The 20852-nt window shown below is 33.0% G+C and overlaps 1 protein-coding gene across 2 annotated transcripts in view; it reads right to left on the reverse strand.

The window, feature by feature from the left end:
• Positions 1-20852, reverse strand: part of LOC126888176 (uncharacterized) — a 158831-nt gene that overhangs the window by 42732 nt on the left and 95247 nt on the right. Inside the window, exons 2-3 of one of the 2 annotated variants that reach the window (XM_050656166.1) lie at positions 7983-8082; positions 6347-7206 (exon numbers count right to left, since the gene is read on the reverse strand). In XM_050656166.1, coding sequence (XP_050512123.1) covers positions 6347-7206; positions 7983-8050 — 928 coding nt within the window. In that variant the 5' untranslated portion in view covers positions 8051-8082. The remainder of the gene's footprint in view (positions 1-6346; positions 7207-7982; positions 8083-20852) is intronic. The other variant, XM_050656167.1, reaches the window with a different exon arrangement.

Genomic DNA, 20852 nt, shown 5'->3' on the forward strand with positions numbered 1-20852 from the left:
CAAAAATGTAGCTTATAAAAAACCCAAAAAATGGTGTATCAGTAAAGTATATCAATCAAATAAAAACAAAGTTGTAGCTCACGAAAAATACGTTCTTATTCGTTCAATTCCAAATCGAATATTTCAAGGTGAAATCACCGAAAAATTAAGCACTTTTCGGGAAAAACCTATTTAAACTTTTTTAAAGTGTTTATAAAAAGCTTTATTTTAATTGTTAACAAAAGTTTTAGCATTAAAAATAAGCGAGTTACGCTCAAAATAAAGTTGCCCTCTTTTTTTTTGTAAAAAATCATGAAAATCTCGCCGTGTTTAGCTCCCCAAATGAAATTAATCGCTACCGCTTTACAAACAATTTACTTACCTATCTATTTTTTATATGATCTGTCAGTCTCTCCGGTTTAAAATGTTTATTTTTGAAAGCGTTATAATTGAGAAAGCTTGAATGGGTCACTAATCACGAGTGTATGCAAATTTTGAACAGCCATATCTTAACCAATTTTTGTCTTAGGAGAAACAAAATGAAACTAGCATATTTATAATAGAAAAACCTACATTTTTTTACTCTTTATGATTTTTCTTATCACTAATACTTTTTAAGTTATTTTGAAAAAATGAAATTTTTCAAAAATTTTTAGAAATTTTTTTTGCACTATAAAACCAAATGTTTTCAAAAATAAGCACTTCAAACCAATCAAACTTACAGATCATATAAACAATACACATACAGTTAAAACATATGGTAAAGCCAAACGATTAATTTCATTTAGGGTGCTAAATAGAGGGAGGTTTTCACGATTTTTTTTTACCAAAAAAAAGGGGCCAACTTTTTTTTCAGTGTAACTCGTTTATTTGTGATGCTGTAAACTTTTGTAAAAAACAAATAATAAGCTTTTTTCGATACTTTAAAAATGTTAATAAGGTTTTCCCGAAAAACGCTTCTTTCTTCGGTGATTTTGAGTTGAATTAGTCGATTTGGAATTAGACGAATAAGAACGTATTTTTCATGAGCTACAACTTTGCTTCTACTCAATTTTGTAGACTTTACTGGTACACCGTTTTTTCGTTTTTTTATAAGCTACATTTTGCTAAAAATATTTTTTTGATAAAATATTTACTTTTTGAGTTATTTGGGAAAAACAGTCTGAAAACATAGTTTTTTGTCGAAAAATCAACATTTTAAATCGCGAATAACTCGAAAAGTATTGACTTACGTAAAAAACTTTATAAAACAAAAGGCGCTTAAAATAAGTCAATTTATCCATTTCCGGCCTTATTTTAAACACGCGTATTTCACCCGCCGAGAAGGGGTAAATGTCACCCCCCAAGTAAAAGCAACCAACGGCACAAATTCAACTTTGAAGTGGACGGTAAGTAGAACCTAAATCCAAATTTTCATGCAATTCGGAGTTGCCCCTGGAAATTACACTCCAAAACGGTCATTTATTGGGCTATTTGGAGAATTTTCAAAATTATTGTAACGCTCGGTTTCATAATCGGTTAAAGTGGATTTTAAATTTTAAGTAAGTTGGTACCTACCTTTATCACAATTCATATATGGGTAAATGTCAACTTTAAAGTGAACTTTACTTTGAGTTGATTATGAAACCGGGCGATTTTGACAGGTAACCGTTAACACAGATTTTACTGTATTTACAGGGCCTAAAAAGAATCTACTGATTTCTATTGATTTTTTGAAAGCAAAACTACTATCCGCTGCAAGATAATTCGGATGGAATTCAGACAAAATATGTACAAAAAGTACATATTTTGTCGGAGTTTCAGCCAAATTATCTTGCAACGGATATAGTACTGAAAGAGTAAGAACTGGCCTGGCAACCCTGTCTAGCAAAGCTGATACAAAGATTTAAGCTTATCAAATCTACTGATAAAACAATGGACAATGGAGAAAACAGCTAATAAAAAACAAATAAACAGGTTGTTAAATAAATCGAAAATTTCCAGCAAAATAAAATATAAAATAATAAGAAAAAAGTAAGGTTATAAAGTAAATTCTTTTTTTGCTCCTGAAGTTGCCGTAAACGTGTCACACATCTATAGAACTATACGTAAAAGCCCTGGGTCGTGAGAGACAACTACCTAGTCGGCCAGAAAACCCATGGGCGTAAATTAGTTTAGCATTATAACGTTTTTAAGTAGTTGCGATTGTTGAAAAAACTTAACTGTGATATGTAGTTGTCACAATAGTAATAACTTAGTTGCCCATATAACTAAAGATATTACTTAACGTTGTAACATCGTAATGTCAGTCGGGTTAGGGGTCGTTGGCCGAAACAACTGAAAGTCCACTGTGGCAACGTTATATACAGTGCATTTGTTTGTACTGACAACCAATGCGTCGAAAAACTGCTACTTGGGTGGTCTTAACTAGTGGAACCATGACTTGTCGACGGTTATTAAACAACACAGAAACTCATTTGGATTACGCTTAAACCCCCTTAGCACTGCTCTGAATTGGTTTCATAGTTGCGCTTACCCCCTGGAGTGAGCAAACACAGCACTCATAGCGCCGACAGCTTTCTTATGCAAAATATTTCATGCAGGGCATGACCCACGCCATCTTTTGAGATGTCTACTGTCTTAGCCATGGACGTATAAACACAGATGGACTCAGTTATTTACATAAAATTATGAAGCCAAATTTTTTTTTAATAGATTACAATCTATTCTCCTTCACATGTTGTCACGTTTTTTTTTTATTAAAATTTCTTATTCGCGTATCGCTGAAAATGTTACTCCTTATTTTATACTCTACAGATGCTATCAAACTAAAATAAGAATTTTTCAGTTATATTAATTTTACATATTGAATTGTAATTAAAATATCAAGTGTTCATATCATTGAATATTAGATATCAACCAATTATTGCACAATATGTAGAAGCACTGAAAAATATTTATAAACGGCAACGGTGTTTACATTTCTCTGACTTACAAACGTCTTGAAAGTTGTCAAAAGTTTGTTTACTTTCTAAGTTAGATGAGGACGGGTTGTATTTCACTATTTTTGCTCTATTTTGAGTGATTTTTTATTCATTTCACTAATTTCTTTAAATCCAGGAGAAATATTAAATTAAAAAGCTACTAAACAGATTTTTTTAATCAGATGATGTTTACTTACAATTTAAAAATGTCCATACTAATTTAATGAACTAAAATCTTGTTCAATACAATAATATGAAGGAACCCATTGGTACGCCTATGAAAGATATATTTTTAAAATGTAAACAAACTTCCTCATCTTCTATAACGTAAATAAACAGTACTTACAAATGAAATGATATAAATATTTCGTTTTCTTGCAAATGCAACACTGTTGGACAATAATTATTATGATATTTATGTTTATTTCACTTTTCACAAATTTTGTGATGATATTTGTTTAATTAAATTCTTTGAACGTGTTTCTATAAATTATTACTACTTCCAATTATTAATGTCTGAATAATTATCCCCGAGTAAAAATTCAAAGCACGCTTATGCTCATTGAGGAAACATCACATTCTATCGAAGCTTCAAAACAGTGTGTGTTCAAGTTATCTTATTGCTGGGTCCATCTGTGTTTATACGACCATGGTCTTAGCTATCTCGCGCACCTTCAGTCGGCAATCTGCGGGGTAGCCGTTTTCGAAACACCTGGACGTGACTTAGGCTGCACCTACATTGGATCCGTATTTCTCCGATCCGATCCTACCTCGGATTTAAAAACAAACTCATGGTATTAAATGGCTGCGCCTACATTGGATCCGTATTTCTCCGATCCGATCCGATATCGGCCGACGTCGATATGCACCATAATTAAGAGTACATTGGTATACGGATCCGAAAGATGGAGAATAAAGCAACATCAAAAAAGAAAAATAGAAGTTACTGAGATGAACGCCCTAAGAAAAGCAAGTAGAACATCGAGATTAGACCGGGTTAGGAATGAGGAAGTAAAGCGAAGAATGAATTTACTGCAGAGGGTTGTAGAATGTATTGAGAAGAAACAATTAACGTAGTTCGGACATGTTCAGAGAATGGGGAAGGAAAGATTGCCAAAGAAAATTATGAAATGGATATCTACAGAAAACAGGAAAAGAGGAAGGCCAAAAACGACCTGTAGGCCAGGAACAAAAGCTTTTTACCTCGCAATTTTTACAAAATGGATCAATTTGCTTGAAAATTTGAGAATAGGTAGTAGATAGTCCAAGGATCAAAATCTATATGATGCCGAAAGGCGCTTTTATCATGGGGGTGGTTGCCACCTCATCTCGAGGGTGGAAATTTTTTATTATATTTTGACAACAAAAGTTGATAAAAACATTCATTCTAAGCAAAACATATTCTATACATTTTTTTGATAAAATTAATAGTTCTTGATTTAGAGAAAATCAATGTTTTTCGATATACTCCTTTACGATTCACTCAATTTTTGCCGAAGAAAAAAGTTTTTCCAGCCAAGTTCGTGGAAATTAAATAACCTACATCTACAATTTTATATTAAAACATTTTTTCGTATGTCTGATGCTAATCTTTCTATTCTGAAGAAAATGGCATTTTTTACCAAACTACACAAACTCGTTATTCGCTTTTAACTCCAGTGTTTTTAAAACTAATCATTCTAAGCCAGTCAAACTTCTAGAATCTATTATTAATCCATAAATAAATAAGAATGACTAAGGGCAATGACTAAAAACACCGCTAACTTAGATTATTATGCGTCCAATTGGATTTCTCCTTTTTTTTTTCAAAAAAATATATTGATTTCTTAACCGTAATTTTTTATGTTTTATACTAGAAAGTTTGTAGGTTTTTACAAGATCTATAAGTCTGTTATTATTAAATCTTTTTAAAGTCCTCAGTCGCAAAAAGAGGTGACTTTGAAAGAGTTGGTAAAGTGGTTTTTGCATGTTATTACAAGTTTTAATTGTCAATAGCTCTCTCAATTTTTGCCGCAGAAAATTTTTTTGAAAACCTTTTTCTTGGGAATTAAATAGGCTACAATTTCATATTTAACATTTTTTAGTATCTCTGATGCTAATCTTGCTATTCTGAAGAAAATGCCATTTTTTCCAAACTGCAAAAATTTGTTATTCGCTTTTAACTCCATTTTTAAAAAAATAATCATTCTAAGCCGGTAAAACTTTAAGAACCTAATAATACATAAATAAAAAAAGACCGAAAAAGGTCAATGACTAATTTAATTAGGGTGGTGATTAGGGGGTTGCTGGCGATCACTTTTTCGCTGAAAAATATATGGACTGACATTCTTTTCATTATAAGTAACTTAATTTTTGAGCTAGAGGCTTTTTTTATTTCTGGACATAGATATTTTTAAGTACTTTAAATTAGTTTGAACAAGTTGTCCTCGAAAAATGCATAGTTTTCCCGTCTTTTGAATTTGAAACTACAATATTTAGCATTTGACGAAGAAGAGACAACATATTATAAAGTATAGCTCGATTACTATTGGTCTTAAAGAAAATTAAAAAAAAACGGTTTTGTTAATTTTTTCAAAATGTACATTTTTGTTAGGTAAAGTTCTTTTGACAAAAGAAAACTTTTGGAGTTATTAGCAGAAAACTTATTAAAAACATTGATTTTTTCGATATAAAACTAACACTTCGGATAGCGAATAAATCGAAAACTATCAATTTTATAAGAACGTTTTTTGCTTAAATGAACGTTTTTATCAACTTTTGCTATTAAAATATAATAAAAAATTTGCACCCCCGTGGTGGGGTGGCAACCACCCCCATAATAAAAGCGCATGTCGGCATGATATAGATTTTTATTCTTGGACTATCCACTACTTATTCTCAAATTTTCAAGCAAATCGATCCATTCTGTAAAAATTGCGAGGTTTTGTCCTATTTTAAGCATCATTACTTGGACTAATGGATACAAGGAGTAAGACGATCAACGAGTGTACGAGGATTAGAAGATGAAAACTGCAATGACAGAAGATATTGGCAACAAGGCATCGAACAACGTCGGAGGACGTTTTGAACCCGAATTTATATATATAAATTTTTTTTTGGTCGCCATAGAAGGAGAAGACTTAACCGTAGACAGGATTTAAGCGGTCTTTGATTTTGATGAGAAATGTCCCTTTTAAAAACAGGAGTCGAATCACCGACCGATATAGCTCTTTTTTATTTTTCTAAAATCTTCAGACACACTTCCTTCCACACGCGGTCAAAACAAAACTATAGGTTCGATTCGGCTGAAATTTTGACATTAGCCGTATACAAGAATCTATTACACGATAGCATATTTCGAAGAGGCGAAGAGGCTATCAAGTACTTAAAGGACCACAGTTGTAATTTTTAAATACCAATATTACCTTTTTGTTTGTAGCTCTTCCATATGAACGGACATTTATCAAAATGGTGTGTTTTAGTTGGCCAGCAATCGTTCTCGATTTCCTTTACAGTTTTTCCTGTTAATGCTGGAATTAGATTGGGAAATGTATTGTCACCAACCTTATTATATCCCATCATTTCTACGGCTCCAATTTGTTCTAAATAACTTAATGTCTTTGGCATTTGTCTATGAAAATTTAATCTTGAAATAGCATCTAAGCCCAACACTAAAATATTTAAAGAGGACTCGTCTTGGATCAGATCGTTTTTCACATTTTCCGATAGGTTTTTTACAGGGACAAAAGCAAATAAATCAGTATAAATATCACGATTGTTGTAGCTGCATGTAACTTTTATAAACTCTTCTTTTACTTCAGTCGTATTAACAAATGCTTGACAATCTTCACTGTATCTTACTTTATGGTCTGCAACATCATCATCAGGATCTTCTCTCCAAAATGTTTTGTAACAACATGTCAGATTATTTATGTCAGTTACATTATAAAAGGGCAACGATTCTTTTATAACTCTTATGGATTTCCTATCTGATTCAAATAATGCTGGTGTACCATTATTACAAACATATGTGGCTGGCTGCTCTATAAAATCTAAGATACTTTTATCATAAGGATGCAGATATGGAATTGTACAACCAGGGGTATTAATAGTAAACAGTCCTGAGTCAGACTTTTTCTCCACTACCGTAAATTTTGGTTCCTTTCTACAAATTTTTTCTTCAATTTCGATTCGGGCAGTTACATTACCTTGTTGATATACACATACCAATATTGTAATACATATTAGGACAAGTATTAAATATTTGAAGTCCAACTGTTTGCCCCTGAAAAAAAAAATAAAACAAATAAATAAAGTTAAGAAAATATAACTTAAAGTGAAGAAAAAACTCCCTGGTTAGTCCAGGGTAATAAGGTTTTTTCCATGACACTTCAACAGCCAGGGTACTGAAGCGTTTTTTCGACAGATAATACCTATAATAATAAATTGTAACTATTTCCTGCGTAGGATCTAGCGGACATTTTTATTTATAAACAATTTAGCGTCAAAAAACGGCCTTTTTCTTTTTTTTTCAAATTAATGGAAAACAGGAAGACCTATGGGTTTCTTAGTACAAAGATCTTCGAGAGAATAGAAAAAGCTTTAAAATGACGTATGACAAAGTTTAATTTCATCATTTATTGTTAATATAATTGCGAAAATATGTTGAAATTTCCAAAAAAATTAATTTCGCAATAACTATTGTAAAAATAAGTGTACATCTTTGAAATTTGTGTCAAATAAGGGTTCTGTGGTTCAAACCAAGGCTAAGACTATGTAAGGGTGCGTTCACTATGGAGACCAAAGGATGGTATCCTCGCCTAGAACAGAGTATCCTACTCTTTATATTCGATAATATAGTTTCGATCGCCAGGTAAAATAAATACATTATTTTAAATACGAGAATTTACGAATATGAAAGGTAGGATACTCTGTTCTAGGCGAGGATACCATCCTTTGGTCTCCGTAGTAAGCAAACCCTTAGGATAAGGAGGGGCACATACTCAATACAAAAGAAGAAATATTGAAAAGGTGGGTGGAATACTATAAAGAACTACTTACCATCGAAGTAGAAGATCCAAATCAACCAAACCCAAGAGCAACCAACCATACACCATTAGAGCCTCCATCAATTCAAGAAGTACGGGATGCAATAAAACACCTAAAAAATAATAAATCTCCAGGAAGTGATGGTATATCCGCGGAATTTACTAAATATGGAGGCGCTACTCTGAATAATCAAATATATAAAATAATACTGAGAGCCTGGAATGAGCAACAAATCCCGGAAGAGTGGTGTATTGGAATCGTTTGCCCGCTACACAAAAAGGGTGATCAATTGGAATGTAGAAACTATACGGGAATAACCCTTCTTTATACAGCTTACAAAATATTTTCGAGTATCTTATAATAAGGTCGTCTAAGTGTACATTCAGAGGAGCTGCTTGGAGAATATCAAAGTGGTTTTAGGCCTGGTCGATCAACAACAGACCAGATCTTTGTGCTAAGGCAAATACTGGAAAAAACCAATGAATTCAATATCGACACATACCATCTTTTCGTAGATTTTAAATCGGCCTAAGATAGTGTTCTAAGAAATAAATTGTATGAAGCCATGAATGAATTCCACATCCCTGATAAACTGATAATATTGGTTAAGGTTACAATGCGTAAAGTCGTTTGCAAAGTCGAAATACAGGGCGAACAATCACAGGCATTTGAAACAAATGTTGGGCTGCCAGAGGGAGATGCTCTGGTGTATCTCCTCTTCAACATAGCTCTGGAAAAGGCGGTCAGAGATGCACGAATAGACAAAAGAGGAAATATTTTTAATAAATCATCCCAAATTTGGCATATGCAGATGACGTGGACCTAGTTGCCCGCACAACACGCAAACTAGAAGAAATGTATACCACCTTCTCAAATGCCTCAAAAAATATGGGCCTGAAAGTAAACGAGGAAAAAACTAAAATGTTGGCATCAACACTCAACAATAGAGCCAGAAATATCGGTCTCCAATTCACTGTTGATAACTCTACCTTTGAAGTGATCACCAAAGAGAACGTCATGACGGAAGAAATCAAGCGAAGGATAATCCTAGCGAACAAATGCTATTTTGGACTGAGTAGACATATGAGAAGCAGAAACTTAAGGCAAAAAAAAATAACCATATACAAAACCCTTATACAACCAGTGTTGACATATGGATCGCAGACATAGACCATCTCCAAGGCAGACGAAAACCTTCTGCTTATATTTGAACGAAGGATCCTGAGAGGAATATTCGGTGGCATCTGTGAAAATGATATTTGGAGGAGGAGGTACAACTACGAGGTATACCACAGATATAAACATATATTTGGTGGTAAAGACGTAGTATCTCTTAATAAGAATAGGAGGACTCAGATGGGCAGGACATCTAGCAAGATCACAGCATAACAACCCTCCTAGAAGAATCCTTATTTCATAACCTATGGGAAGTAGAAATAGGGGTAGGCCAAAATTTAGATGGAAGGATGGTGTAGATGAGGATGGGAGAAAAATAGGCGCAGCAAACTGGCAACGGTTGGCAATGGATAGGACTGACTGGCGTAATAGACTTGGGAAGGTCGAGGCTCCTTCATAGGGCTGTAGCACCATTGATGATGAAGGGTTCTGTGGTGCTTAATATGTGACAAAAATTTCAAAGCGATTCATTCAATTGTTTAAAGGATCTGCCCTTTGCAATACTGGAAGGTTAGAAAAAAATACTTACAATTTATGGAAAAATCCACGGGTTTCCTGTGAAAATTAGATTTTTCATGAGGAAAAAAATGGTGAGTTGCGATGACCTTCTGAGTCCTGCCATATCCATAGGATGAGAGGATACTATCAATTTTATGAAGAAAATATTTGGGGCAGGAGGGTTGCAAAAGAACTAATGGAGTATATAGATATACAAACATGTAATGTAAATAATGAAATTTTCATATTTTTCTGAGTCCTGCCAACTTAATCAATTAAACAAAATTATTTGAAAATGATCGAAAAAATGTTGGCATGACGTCTCCTAATGTTTAACTGCATTTGTCCCTTTTAAAATTCTGTGGAAAATTTTCACCCTGGTTCCATGATTTTCTGAGTCATAAAATAAATTTTATTATAAAATAAATAATTTAAGTAGACATTTAAAATGGCAGGATGTTTAGTTACACCTTTTTTCCTATACATACATAGTTAAAAAATGTGTAAGAAAATTCGTGGAAAGTTACACGATTTTCTGAGTCATACCATTTGGCACATATGTCAAGAATGTTAATATAAAGCTCTTTACAAAGAGGCAGGATGGTTGTGTAGTTATTTCGTATATAAAAATAAAATTTTAAGCCCGTAAAATTATTGCTGGTTGTTATACAAACATATTCATATCACCACAATTTTCTGAGTCTTGGCATGTCAAGTATCCTTAAAAACACTAATCTAAAACCGTTTACAACGTGGCAGGATAATCACAAAGATATTGAATAAAAAAAAATTATTTTTACATCGTTAAAACAATCGTACGGTATTAAATATTATTTTCCTGAGTAAAGTCTCGGATTTTTACACACCTTTCAAATCTAATACCAAACTGTAAAATCTTTTTTTTTTTGAGCGATTAGATTATATTTGTATCTAAGTAAACGTAATAAAAGTAATAGGAAGAAAATCAATAATTTTACAATTAATTGGTTATAGTAGGGATTGTACCTATTATACAGGGTGTCCAAAAACTCTTTCAACAAACGAAGCCCGGAGATTCCTCAGATAATTTTAAGAAAATTTAACTCAATTCAGCTAGTCCGAAAATGCTTCATAAGGAAGCTAAAGCTTTTTAAAGATGGCGTATTGTAATTAGTTTTTTTTTTTAAATAGCTCCAGAACACTTCTATTTAGAAAAACGAAAATTGATACACCTATTTATCTTTCAGAGATAAATCGATTCCATCAATTTGACAATTTTTACTACCGGTCATAGGCGTCTGTTTAGGGTAGGGAAACAGATATTTTATCGCATAACTTTTCTGTGTTTAACTTTTAAATATTTTTGGCACTGGATTATTAAACTATGGGGTATTCTTGTACTAAAAGGTTCTCTTGCTTTAAGTCGGTAGGATACGCCAAGTTCTAGAAAAATCGATTTGAAAAATTTTGCGTTTTTTGAATTTGAAAAAAAAAAAATAAAAAAAAACTATTTAGAAAAACGAAAACTGGTACGTTTATTTCTCTTCCAGAGATGAATCGATTTTATTAATTGTGAATTTCTAGTATCGGTCATAGGCGTCCGTCTTGCGTAGATCAACGAAATCTCATAATTTGCTTTAATTTTTAAGCATTTTTGACAGTAGAGTATTAAATTATGAGGTATTTTAGTACTAAAAGTTACTCTTGCTTTAAGTCGATAAATACACCGTTTTTTTATTTTTTTTTATTCAAATTTTTCTTAAATTCAAAAAACGAAAAATTTTAAAATTTACTTTTCTAGACTTAAAGCAAGAGTACCTTTTTTTTTATATTTCATTCTGGCCTTGGTTCAGAACCTTTAGCCACGTAACTACATATTATTATACAATTATTATTCGTTCATAAGTATAAAATTGTCCAGTATACACTTAAAAATAAAAAATAAAAAAAATAAAGCTTACAAATAACAATGCCTACGTACTATGTTAATAAATACAACTATATTATTTTTTTTTCTTTTTCACTACGGTAAGAACTAAAAACATACATAGGTTACAAAATAATATAATTAATTACAGTAAATATCTCATTCATACATTACATAATACAAAAGAAATACCTATTCATTCAAACGATTAGTTTTACATTCACACTTTTAATTTAATTTTTTGAAGAAATGTCATAATTAGTTTAAAAATTTTAATGTTATCCACACTTAATAGCACATTTAAGTCTAGGGGAGTACTTAAACCTGCTTTCAGCAATTCTTGTAGCAGCCACATACTTGCATTGAGATTTAAGGGACAGTTAAAAAATATATGATTTAGATTACCTATGCTAGTTCCACAGTCACATCTGCCTGTTGGGAGAACTCCGATTTTATGTAGATGCTTCGGGAGTACCTTTTAGTACTAGAATACTTCACAATTTAATAATATAGTGCCAAAAATGCTTAAAAGTTAAAGACAAAAAAGTTATGCGATAAAATAACCATTGTCCTACCCAAAACGGACTCGAAATAGGTACTAGAGATTCGAAATTGATGGAATCGATTTATCTCTGCAAGATAAAAAAGCGGACCAGTTTTTATGTAACGAAATGGAAGCGTTCTGGAGATATAAAAACACTAATTACAAGGCGCCATCTTCAAAGGGCTCTAGCTCCCTTAGGAAACATTTTTAGATTAGGTGAATTGTGTTAAATTGTCTTAAAATTATCTTAGGAATCTTAAAATTATATACAGGGTGTTCCATTTAAAAACAACATAAGTTTGTGTCGCCCTGTCAATACGAGTAGCCCTGTATATTAGAAAATATTTTTAAATTATGATCCTATCTTTGCCCAAAGCTTTACCTAAATAACTTTTTTTCGTATCTCTTACGACAAACGAGTAATTGGACTTTGTCACACTAATGCCCCACCCTGTATACGAAATAACTATAAAACCATCCTGCCTCTTTGTAAATAGACTTATATTGAGATTCTTGAAACTATGTAAAATGGCATGACAGAACATCGGGGAATTTTTCACGAATTTTCTTACAAATCTAGGACTCCTGCCGTCTTACTAGAACCGTTTAACCTTCCTGCCGAGTACCGAAAAGTACTGATTGAATTTGAGTATTAAAACTTTTGAAAGGCAGGACTCAGAAAATCACGGAATCAGGGTGAAAATTTTCCGCAGAATTTTCCAAGCGACAAGTATACTTAAACATTAGGAGACGTCATGCCAATATTTTTTTTTGATCATTTTTAAATAAATATGATTAATTTATTTAGTTGGCAGGACCCAAAAAATTTCATATTTTCCTTACATATTTGTATACATAAATATATACTCCGTTAGCCCGTTTGCAATCCTCCTGCCCAAAAAATTTTCTTCATAAAATCGATAGTATCCTGTCATTGTACGGATATGGCAGGACTCAGAAATTCATCGCAAAACCCTATATTTTTTATATTTTTTGGGAAAATCTAATTTTTACAGGAAAATGTCACAGGAAATTTGAGGATGTTTCCACAGATTGTAAGTACTTCGTCTACCCTTCCAGTATTGCAAAAGGCAGGACTGAGAAAATCGTGGCTGAACTTCTGTATAATATCTCCCGGTCTATATGGAAAAGTATTCCCCGTCAAATTTAACAAAATTTTGGTCAATGATAGTTCTCAGTGAGTAGAATAAAAAAGTCCATCTCTTTTTAATACAATACAGTTTAACTATTTATGAAGTAAGTTTGATGACTACTTTTTTTTATTTTCATATTGAAATTTTGTTTTTTTTTATTTTCTTACTAATTTACTCACATTTTAAATATTGACGGTTATCCAGTATTATTGATCCTTTTATTTTACTTACATTTATATTTTATTATAATATTTTATATGTTATATTTTTTATATTTGGTATACTTAACGGCAATGATAAGCTTTACTAAGTAATTGCAACTTCGAGACACTAGGCCATACTATTGGGTAACGTAGTCAGGCCAAGCCGAATTTATGTTCGAGGAAAGATTTCAACGTATTCTGGAAGATATAACTACATTAAATAGGAATCGCACAAAAGACACTATAGAACGAAGGAAAAATAAGCTAATCACAGACAAATGGGTGTAAAAACTCAGGACTATCACGGAACAGCTTAGGACGGTGCGCATAAAGTATACAAAGTTGACAGCTGTAAGGCAGCGGAAGACAAATTTATTGCAGATATTATTGCAAAAATTAGAGAAAAAATCGAAAAAGTCCAAACAGAACTACGGAAAAGGCAATTGGAACATAACAACGACAAGATGGGAGAGAAATTCGAACTGAAAACAGCAGGGAACCTGATCCCTCACATAGGGAACACCGAAGAATCAATAAGAGCATTCATACACGCAATTGAACTGTACGATTAATTTTTAAATAATGAGGGAACACCGCAAAGCGAATCGGTCAATAGAAAAATTTGGAAGAAGTTTAAAGGACCTCATGGCAAAATTAACAATCGCACAAGCAGATGGAAACAGAGATGCAGAAAAAGTGCTGGACAAAAAAGTCGCAATAAACTTGTTTACTAACGGTTTAAAAAAATGACGAGATAAAGACAGTAATGAAAGCCAAGAACTTTAGTACCTTAGCAGAAGCGATCACAAGCGCAAAGAACGAAGAATCGCTAACTCGAACGGAAACTGCAGGAATGTACCACATGAATAAAACATATAGAGGCGGAAGAAGAAATACAACAAACGGATACAAAAATAGTTTTGACAGAAGAAAAGAAGGTAACAAGACATATAATAATAGGAATACAAATGGAAACGAAATAAGACAATATCACAACAGAGGTAGGTCTCAAAGAAACAGAGGAACAGGACATGTTCAGCGAGGGAGAAATAATAATAATTGGTCGCAAGGTAGAAACCCCAGCAACAGAAATTCACCAGGAGCATATTTCGCAACACATGAGCAGCCTTGCCAGAAGCAGCCACACACAAGCACAATACAAGAAGTATATTTTTTTCGTGGCCCATTGAATGGAGGCAGATAATTCCACAGCAAGTGGATTAAATTATATTTAATGTTTATTACTGAGGAAAAAGCAAAAAATTATTAATTGACACTGGCGCAACAGTCAGCGTTTTATTTAAAGAATGTTTAGATAATAACTACACTGACATAAACAAAAACAGACGGATCAGCTTGCAAGGTGTTACGAGAAAAACTGTATTCACAAGCGGAACTTTATTGTGTGACCTAGAAATATTATATGACTCGAAAAAGATAACATTGAGACACGAATTTGCAATTATGAAAAGTTTTACAAATAAAGTCGATAAAGTACATTGGCAGCGATTTTTTATCCCAATATTTTGCTACAATAAATTACGAAACTTAAAAATTACGTCGTTGCATGTAAATAGAAGGAATGAGAATAGCAAGAACCCCACCTACACCCAACCAAAGAAAATTCACAAACGACGAAAACATTGATCTAGAAAATAAAGCAATGCATATAAACACTGATAAAGCACAAAACAAACGCACAATATCCCAAATCTCTCCAACAGCTACCACATCTACAGAGGAACCTACTTTCATTACACCAAAAAATTAAGAGACAAAATAAAATCAGATCAAAATATCACACAAAAAAAAACACTGGAGGAAATGCTAAGTTACACTAAAATATTATTTGATAACCCAAACTCCAACTACCCTATAAATTACGAAGAGTTATTAGTTACATATTAGACTTTTTGAAAATTGTGAGAACCCACCAGCCCCTTTGAGTATCGCAAAAATGTATACAGAAGAGACAGAAGAAGTCACAAATATATTATCTGAAATATACCCTTACCTGAAGGATCGAAAAATTAAAGTCAAATGCACTAGAATAGCTAGTCCCTAGCTGGACTGTTTTCTCTGTTCTTTGCCCACTGACATGGAAAATAAGACAGCAGATGTTAATCAGCCTTGTTAAGCTCCATCTTTGACTGGAAAAGATATCAACAAGCTTTTCTTGGTGTTGCATTTGGTACCTGAAGCTGCTAAATTGTCCTACGCCATCTATATAATCTATAAGGTATTCTACTGTTTATCACTTGCAACCAAATCAGCCCAGGATTGTTCCGAGCCTTAGAATCCCCAGTGACCAGTCTAGGTTGCCAGGTTTTAGGTTGTTGGCTTCTATTAACCTAAAGGTTCTTTCCAGAACGATTCTAAGATACATCTAAGGTAGCAGCAAGGCACTATCTCATCACAACTGATTCTTAGGCAATCGAGTCTGCCCTTTTTGTAAACTCCTTACAATCTTTCGCTGTCTTATTTTACTCTAACAAATATATAAATATGACCAATAGGTAATTTTAGGTTCCACACTCGATATAAAGATAGTCAGTAGTTTGATATAACTTCAGACTCGACTGACAGAGATTAGAATGCTGAATTTTGAAAACTGAAGGGGTCAGGCCATGGAGTTGGAGTATCTACATTGTAAAAATTTCGTGTACCCCATCCTCCATACTATGGCATGCTGGACGAGCCATACAGTCTGTAGTCAACACCCCGAGGTATGAGCGGAAACACAAAGTGTATCAATACTCTTACGCTTATGACGCGCACCTGGCGGGCCTTCACATTTTACTCTTTTTCAGCTTGTCTTGAGTAAAATGCCTTTAATCTTTCCTATCAGCCTCTCTTGGCTAACTCTTGTTTCTTCTGACCCCGAATGGCGATTAGGTTTCCGAAAGCAGACGGGTCACTATATTTCCTTCTACTACACCCTCTAGTAACCGAGCGATTACCGGTATAAGTAATCCCCCATCTACCGGCCAACGGCTTCGGCCGAATGAGCTGGTAAATGGCAGGGCACTCTGTTGTCCTGAGACTGAGAAATCGGTCTCGAAGGCGGAGGAACCAAGACAGTGGTCAACGGCATCAGGATGCAGAAGGCAACGGGAAACCACTGCATTAAATATCCAAATGGATTCCCTTGTAAAAAACCATCAATGGCAATGTCCAAAATGAAATATTCCGGAGTAAAATGTTCCCCAATCGGATCTTCGGGGGGAACAGTGGCGAAGGAAGTCGTGAAACTTAAAAATAAAGTTATGAGAATAGCTACTTGAAATGCAAGAAGCTTGTATGCAGCCGGAAAATTAATAAACGTAACAACAGAAATGGAAAGACTACATGTGAAAATACTTGGTATAGCGACGTACAGTGGAAAGGATCCGGCAAATGTCCAACTAGAAACTGCATGTTCTACTATTCGGGAACTGATGATACAAACCACCGTTATGGCGTCGGAATAATAGTCGAAAGGGAAGTCAACAAATCGGTACTAAGTTTTACCCCATATTCAGAACGAATCATAGCAATCCAACTAAATTCGAACAAAGGAAAAATTAACATTATTCAAGTCTATGCACCGACAGCAGAGAAAGAGGATGAGGAAATTGAAGAATTCTACAAGCAACTAGAATACATTTTGGAATCGACCAACAAAGAAGAGGTCACCGTAATCATGGGCGATTTCAACGCTAAAGTTAGTAAGGTGAAAACTGATGGATGCACTGGTGAATTTGGACTTAGACAACGAAACGACCGAGGTGAACGTGTCGTACAATTTTGCCAAGAATAAGAATTTGCAGTAATGAACACAATGTTCAGATTGCCAAACCGTAGATTGTACAGGTGGACATCACCAAGGGATAATGCAGACAACATCGTCAGGAATCAAATCGATTATATACTAATCAGAAGCCGGTTTAAAAACTCCATCACGTCTACAAGAACCTATCCAGGCACTGATATAGAATCGGATCAAAATCCGGTGGTGGCTGTATTAAATATAAGATTCAAGAAACTACAGAAAAATGCAGCTAAACAAAAGATAGAGGTTGAGCAACTGAAAGACGCAACTATACTGGAAAGGACAAGAGAACAGGTAAACAACAATCTTAGAAACCTCGCTGCAAAAAATAGGAACACAGGCAATGTAGAGGACAAATGGATGAAGATAGAAAAGGCCCTTATGACAGCTGGTGAAGGCTCCTTAGCTCTAAGCAAAATTAAGAAAAAGGAATGGATGACAAACGAAATTTTGTACCTCAATGAGGAAAGGTGAAGAAATAAAACCAACAAGACAAAATACAAAGAAGTGGACCGTGAGTGTTCGCTGCAATATTTAATGAAATGTCCTGAGACGGCCCTGCTTGCGTGCAAATATGGCTTATTAACGACAAGTTCATTTTTTCATCAGTCTGTTTGTTGTCTGTTGTCTTCAAAGAGTTCACATGTCTTAGTAATAAAAATATATAATACAGTCCATTAAAGTCAGCAGTTTTAATCATTTCGGAACAAGGTTGCGTGGGCAGCCTAACATTGGTCTATTCGAGACAGATCAAGTTTCACTATAGTGCCGATGTATATTGGTCAAGGGAGCAGTTAAGTTTTTAATTAGAAGATTAAATACACTAATAAGACATACTACTGTACATCGTCAACGTGGTGACGGTGACGCAATAAGTTTTGGTTCAAATTCGGTGAAGTCAACAAGTGGGACTCAAGACGGTTAAGTGTTTTTGCTTTGTAAGTTCAACGGAAAACAAAGAACATAAAGACGGGAGTTGGAATCAGCGGATCAGGTTTCAGCTAATAGCGGCATGGTATTACGACGATAATAAAATTAACAGTGGATGAGCCAATATCCTACTTATATTTTCCTTAATTACATTAGATTAAAAACAGCATAATTTGGTCTGTGTTTATTGCATGTTATTCATTTGCCATAGGTATAGGCTATTGATTATATACAAAATAAGATAGCTAAAAGGAACTACAACGTTAACGGGGTTTTATTATTTCATATGGTCAATGGACATCTATATATGAAAAAACCGCGGAGTGCTACCATCTAAAGGGGTGCGTTTTAAGAAATGGGTGAATTAGTCCCTGGGCACAGGTTCCATTAGGGTGAGTTCTATGCACTTTTAGTAGAAAAACGTCTACATAAAAATTGTTCCTGGTTAAATTTGCTATCTAAATATCACTTTTTAAACTCAATGATACTTTTTTTTACAAAAATATATTCAAAATAAAAAGCACAAAGAAACCTGAAAGAAAGAAATTTTGTTTTTTGTCCCATAACTTTTGTCCACGAGGATATAGGTATAGACACTGCTTTACAGAAAAAAAACCTACATATTTCTTCTTTAAAATGTTGTTTAGTAGAGGTAATTAGGATTTATAGTTTTCGAAATATGATTTTTCAAAATTCGCCACTCACAGCAATTTTGGGCAATTTTCCTTCTTATTTTGCAAATACTGTTCTGTAACTTTTTTCTACGTAATTTAGGTATATGCAATGGTACAAGTAAAAGGAATAGAAATCAATTACCTTTAAAATGGTCTACTGTATAACTTTGTACGACTTTTTTTAAAGAGATTATGGTTTTTCAAGGTTTAATATTTTAACTATTTTTTATAATATAATATAAAAATAAAATAATATTATTATATAATATATTATATATTATATAATATATATAATATATTATATTTTATAGAGTATATATAATATAATATTATATATTATATATTATATAATACCTAATATAAAAAATATTATTTTTTACATTTTTTACGGTTATTTTTGAAATTTCTCATTATAACTTTTTTTTCTTGTACATGAATATACTACCTATATATTGCTCAATAAAGAGGGCTTACTTTCTGTTCTTTAAAATGATGTATCATCTATATTTAAATACATAATGGAAACCGAGTGATTCTTTGATATTTTTTTACCTGTATTATTTAAAATTATTTTTTTTTACAAAAATTACATAAACATTATTCTTAGAAAACATCGCTTTAGTTAAAATTATTTAAACGTTGACATTTAAAAATTTTCAAAATCAAAATCCATCTCTTCGTTAGCATTAGCTTCAATATCTTCCTCTGACACCACAGTTATCTTAGAGTTCCCACAATTAGTACCCATGCACATGCACCCTTTGCAGAATATTGAACAACTATTTCCTATCTTTCTACAACCGCAGTTTTTTGTACATCCTTTGGTACATTTACAGGCTATTTTTTCAATCAAAGTTTGTGGTGCAGGAGCTTTGACAGTAAATATTGGAATTATCCATATTTTGAAGTTTGCCCGACCGAGTCAAGTGGATCCAAAGTATTACCTATAAAAAATAAGATTCAATCATAACACACAATCACATAAAAAAGTTATAATGAGGAATTTAAAAAATAATCCTAAAATTAAAAATCATTGCAAGTACTTATCACATTTTGAAAAAGCATATCTTATTCAAAAGTAATCTTAGAATTTTTTATAATACACTATTTTAATGTAAACAGAATAAGCTTTCTTTTTTGTTATATAATATATACCTAAATGTAGAAAAAAAAGTTATAATGGGAAATTTAAAAAATAATCGTAAAAAATATAAAAACTCGTTAAAAGTATAGTCTTAAAAAAGATAACCTCTTTAAAAGAAGTCGTACAACATTATACAGTAGAACATTTTAAAGAAAATTCCACACCTGTAATTTTGAACCAATCAAAATACGTTATTTTGACAGATCACCATGGCAACGGAGGTATTTTATCGGAAATTTTTTGCTCGTGGGGTACCCAACAGCGAATTATAGTGGAAATTTTTTGACGTTTAGAATAACAGAACATTTTTGACAGACTGGTTTTTATTTGTTTACATAATTTAGTTTTGATTCATTTTCTATCACTTGTAGTTACTCAAAACTTATGTAAAATTGAAGAATATACTACCTTGAACTATACTATCTTGAAATGGTATTCCCATGCAACTACAATGAGTAGAAATTACGAATTTGAAAGCCTAAATAATTGCTGACAAAGCTATGGCGCGCTATTAATCTGTTCATGCAGCTTTGGATTTTCAAATGCAAATTTGGTGTGGAATTTTCTTACCGAATACCACGCGAAGTCAAATTAATATCCGGAAATTTTTTTTTGATCATGAATATTTTTAGAAAATTTCCCTCGTCTGCGACTCGGGAAATTTTCAAAATATTCGTGATCTCAAAAAAATTTCCGGAAATAATTTGACCTCTAGTGGTATTACTAGTGATAATTGATTTCTATTCCTCTTACATGTACCATTGCATATGCCTAAAGTTACGTAGAAAAAAGTTACAGAACAATATTTGCGAAATAACAAGGAAAATTGCCCAAAACTGCTG

Source organism: Diabrotica virgifera, chromosome 7 (genome assembly GCF_917563875.1).
Source record: "Diabrotica virgifera virgifera chromosome 7, PGI_DIABVI_V3a".
NCBI lineage: Eukaryota > Metazoa > Arthropoda > Insecta > Coleoptera > Chrysomelidae > Diabrotica > Diabrotica virgifera.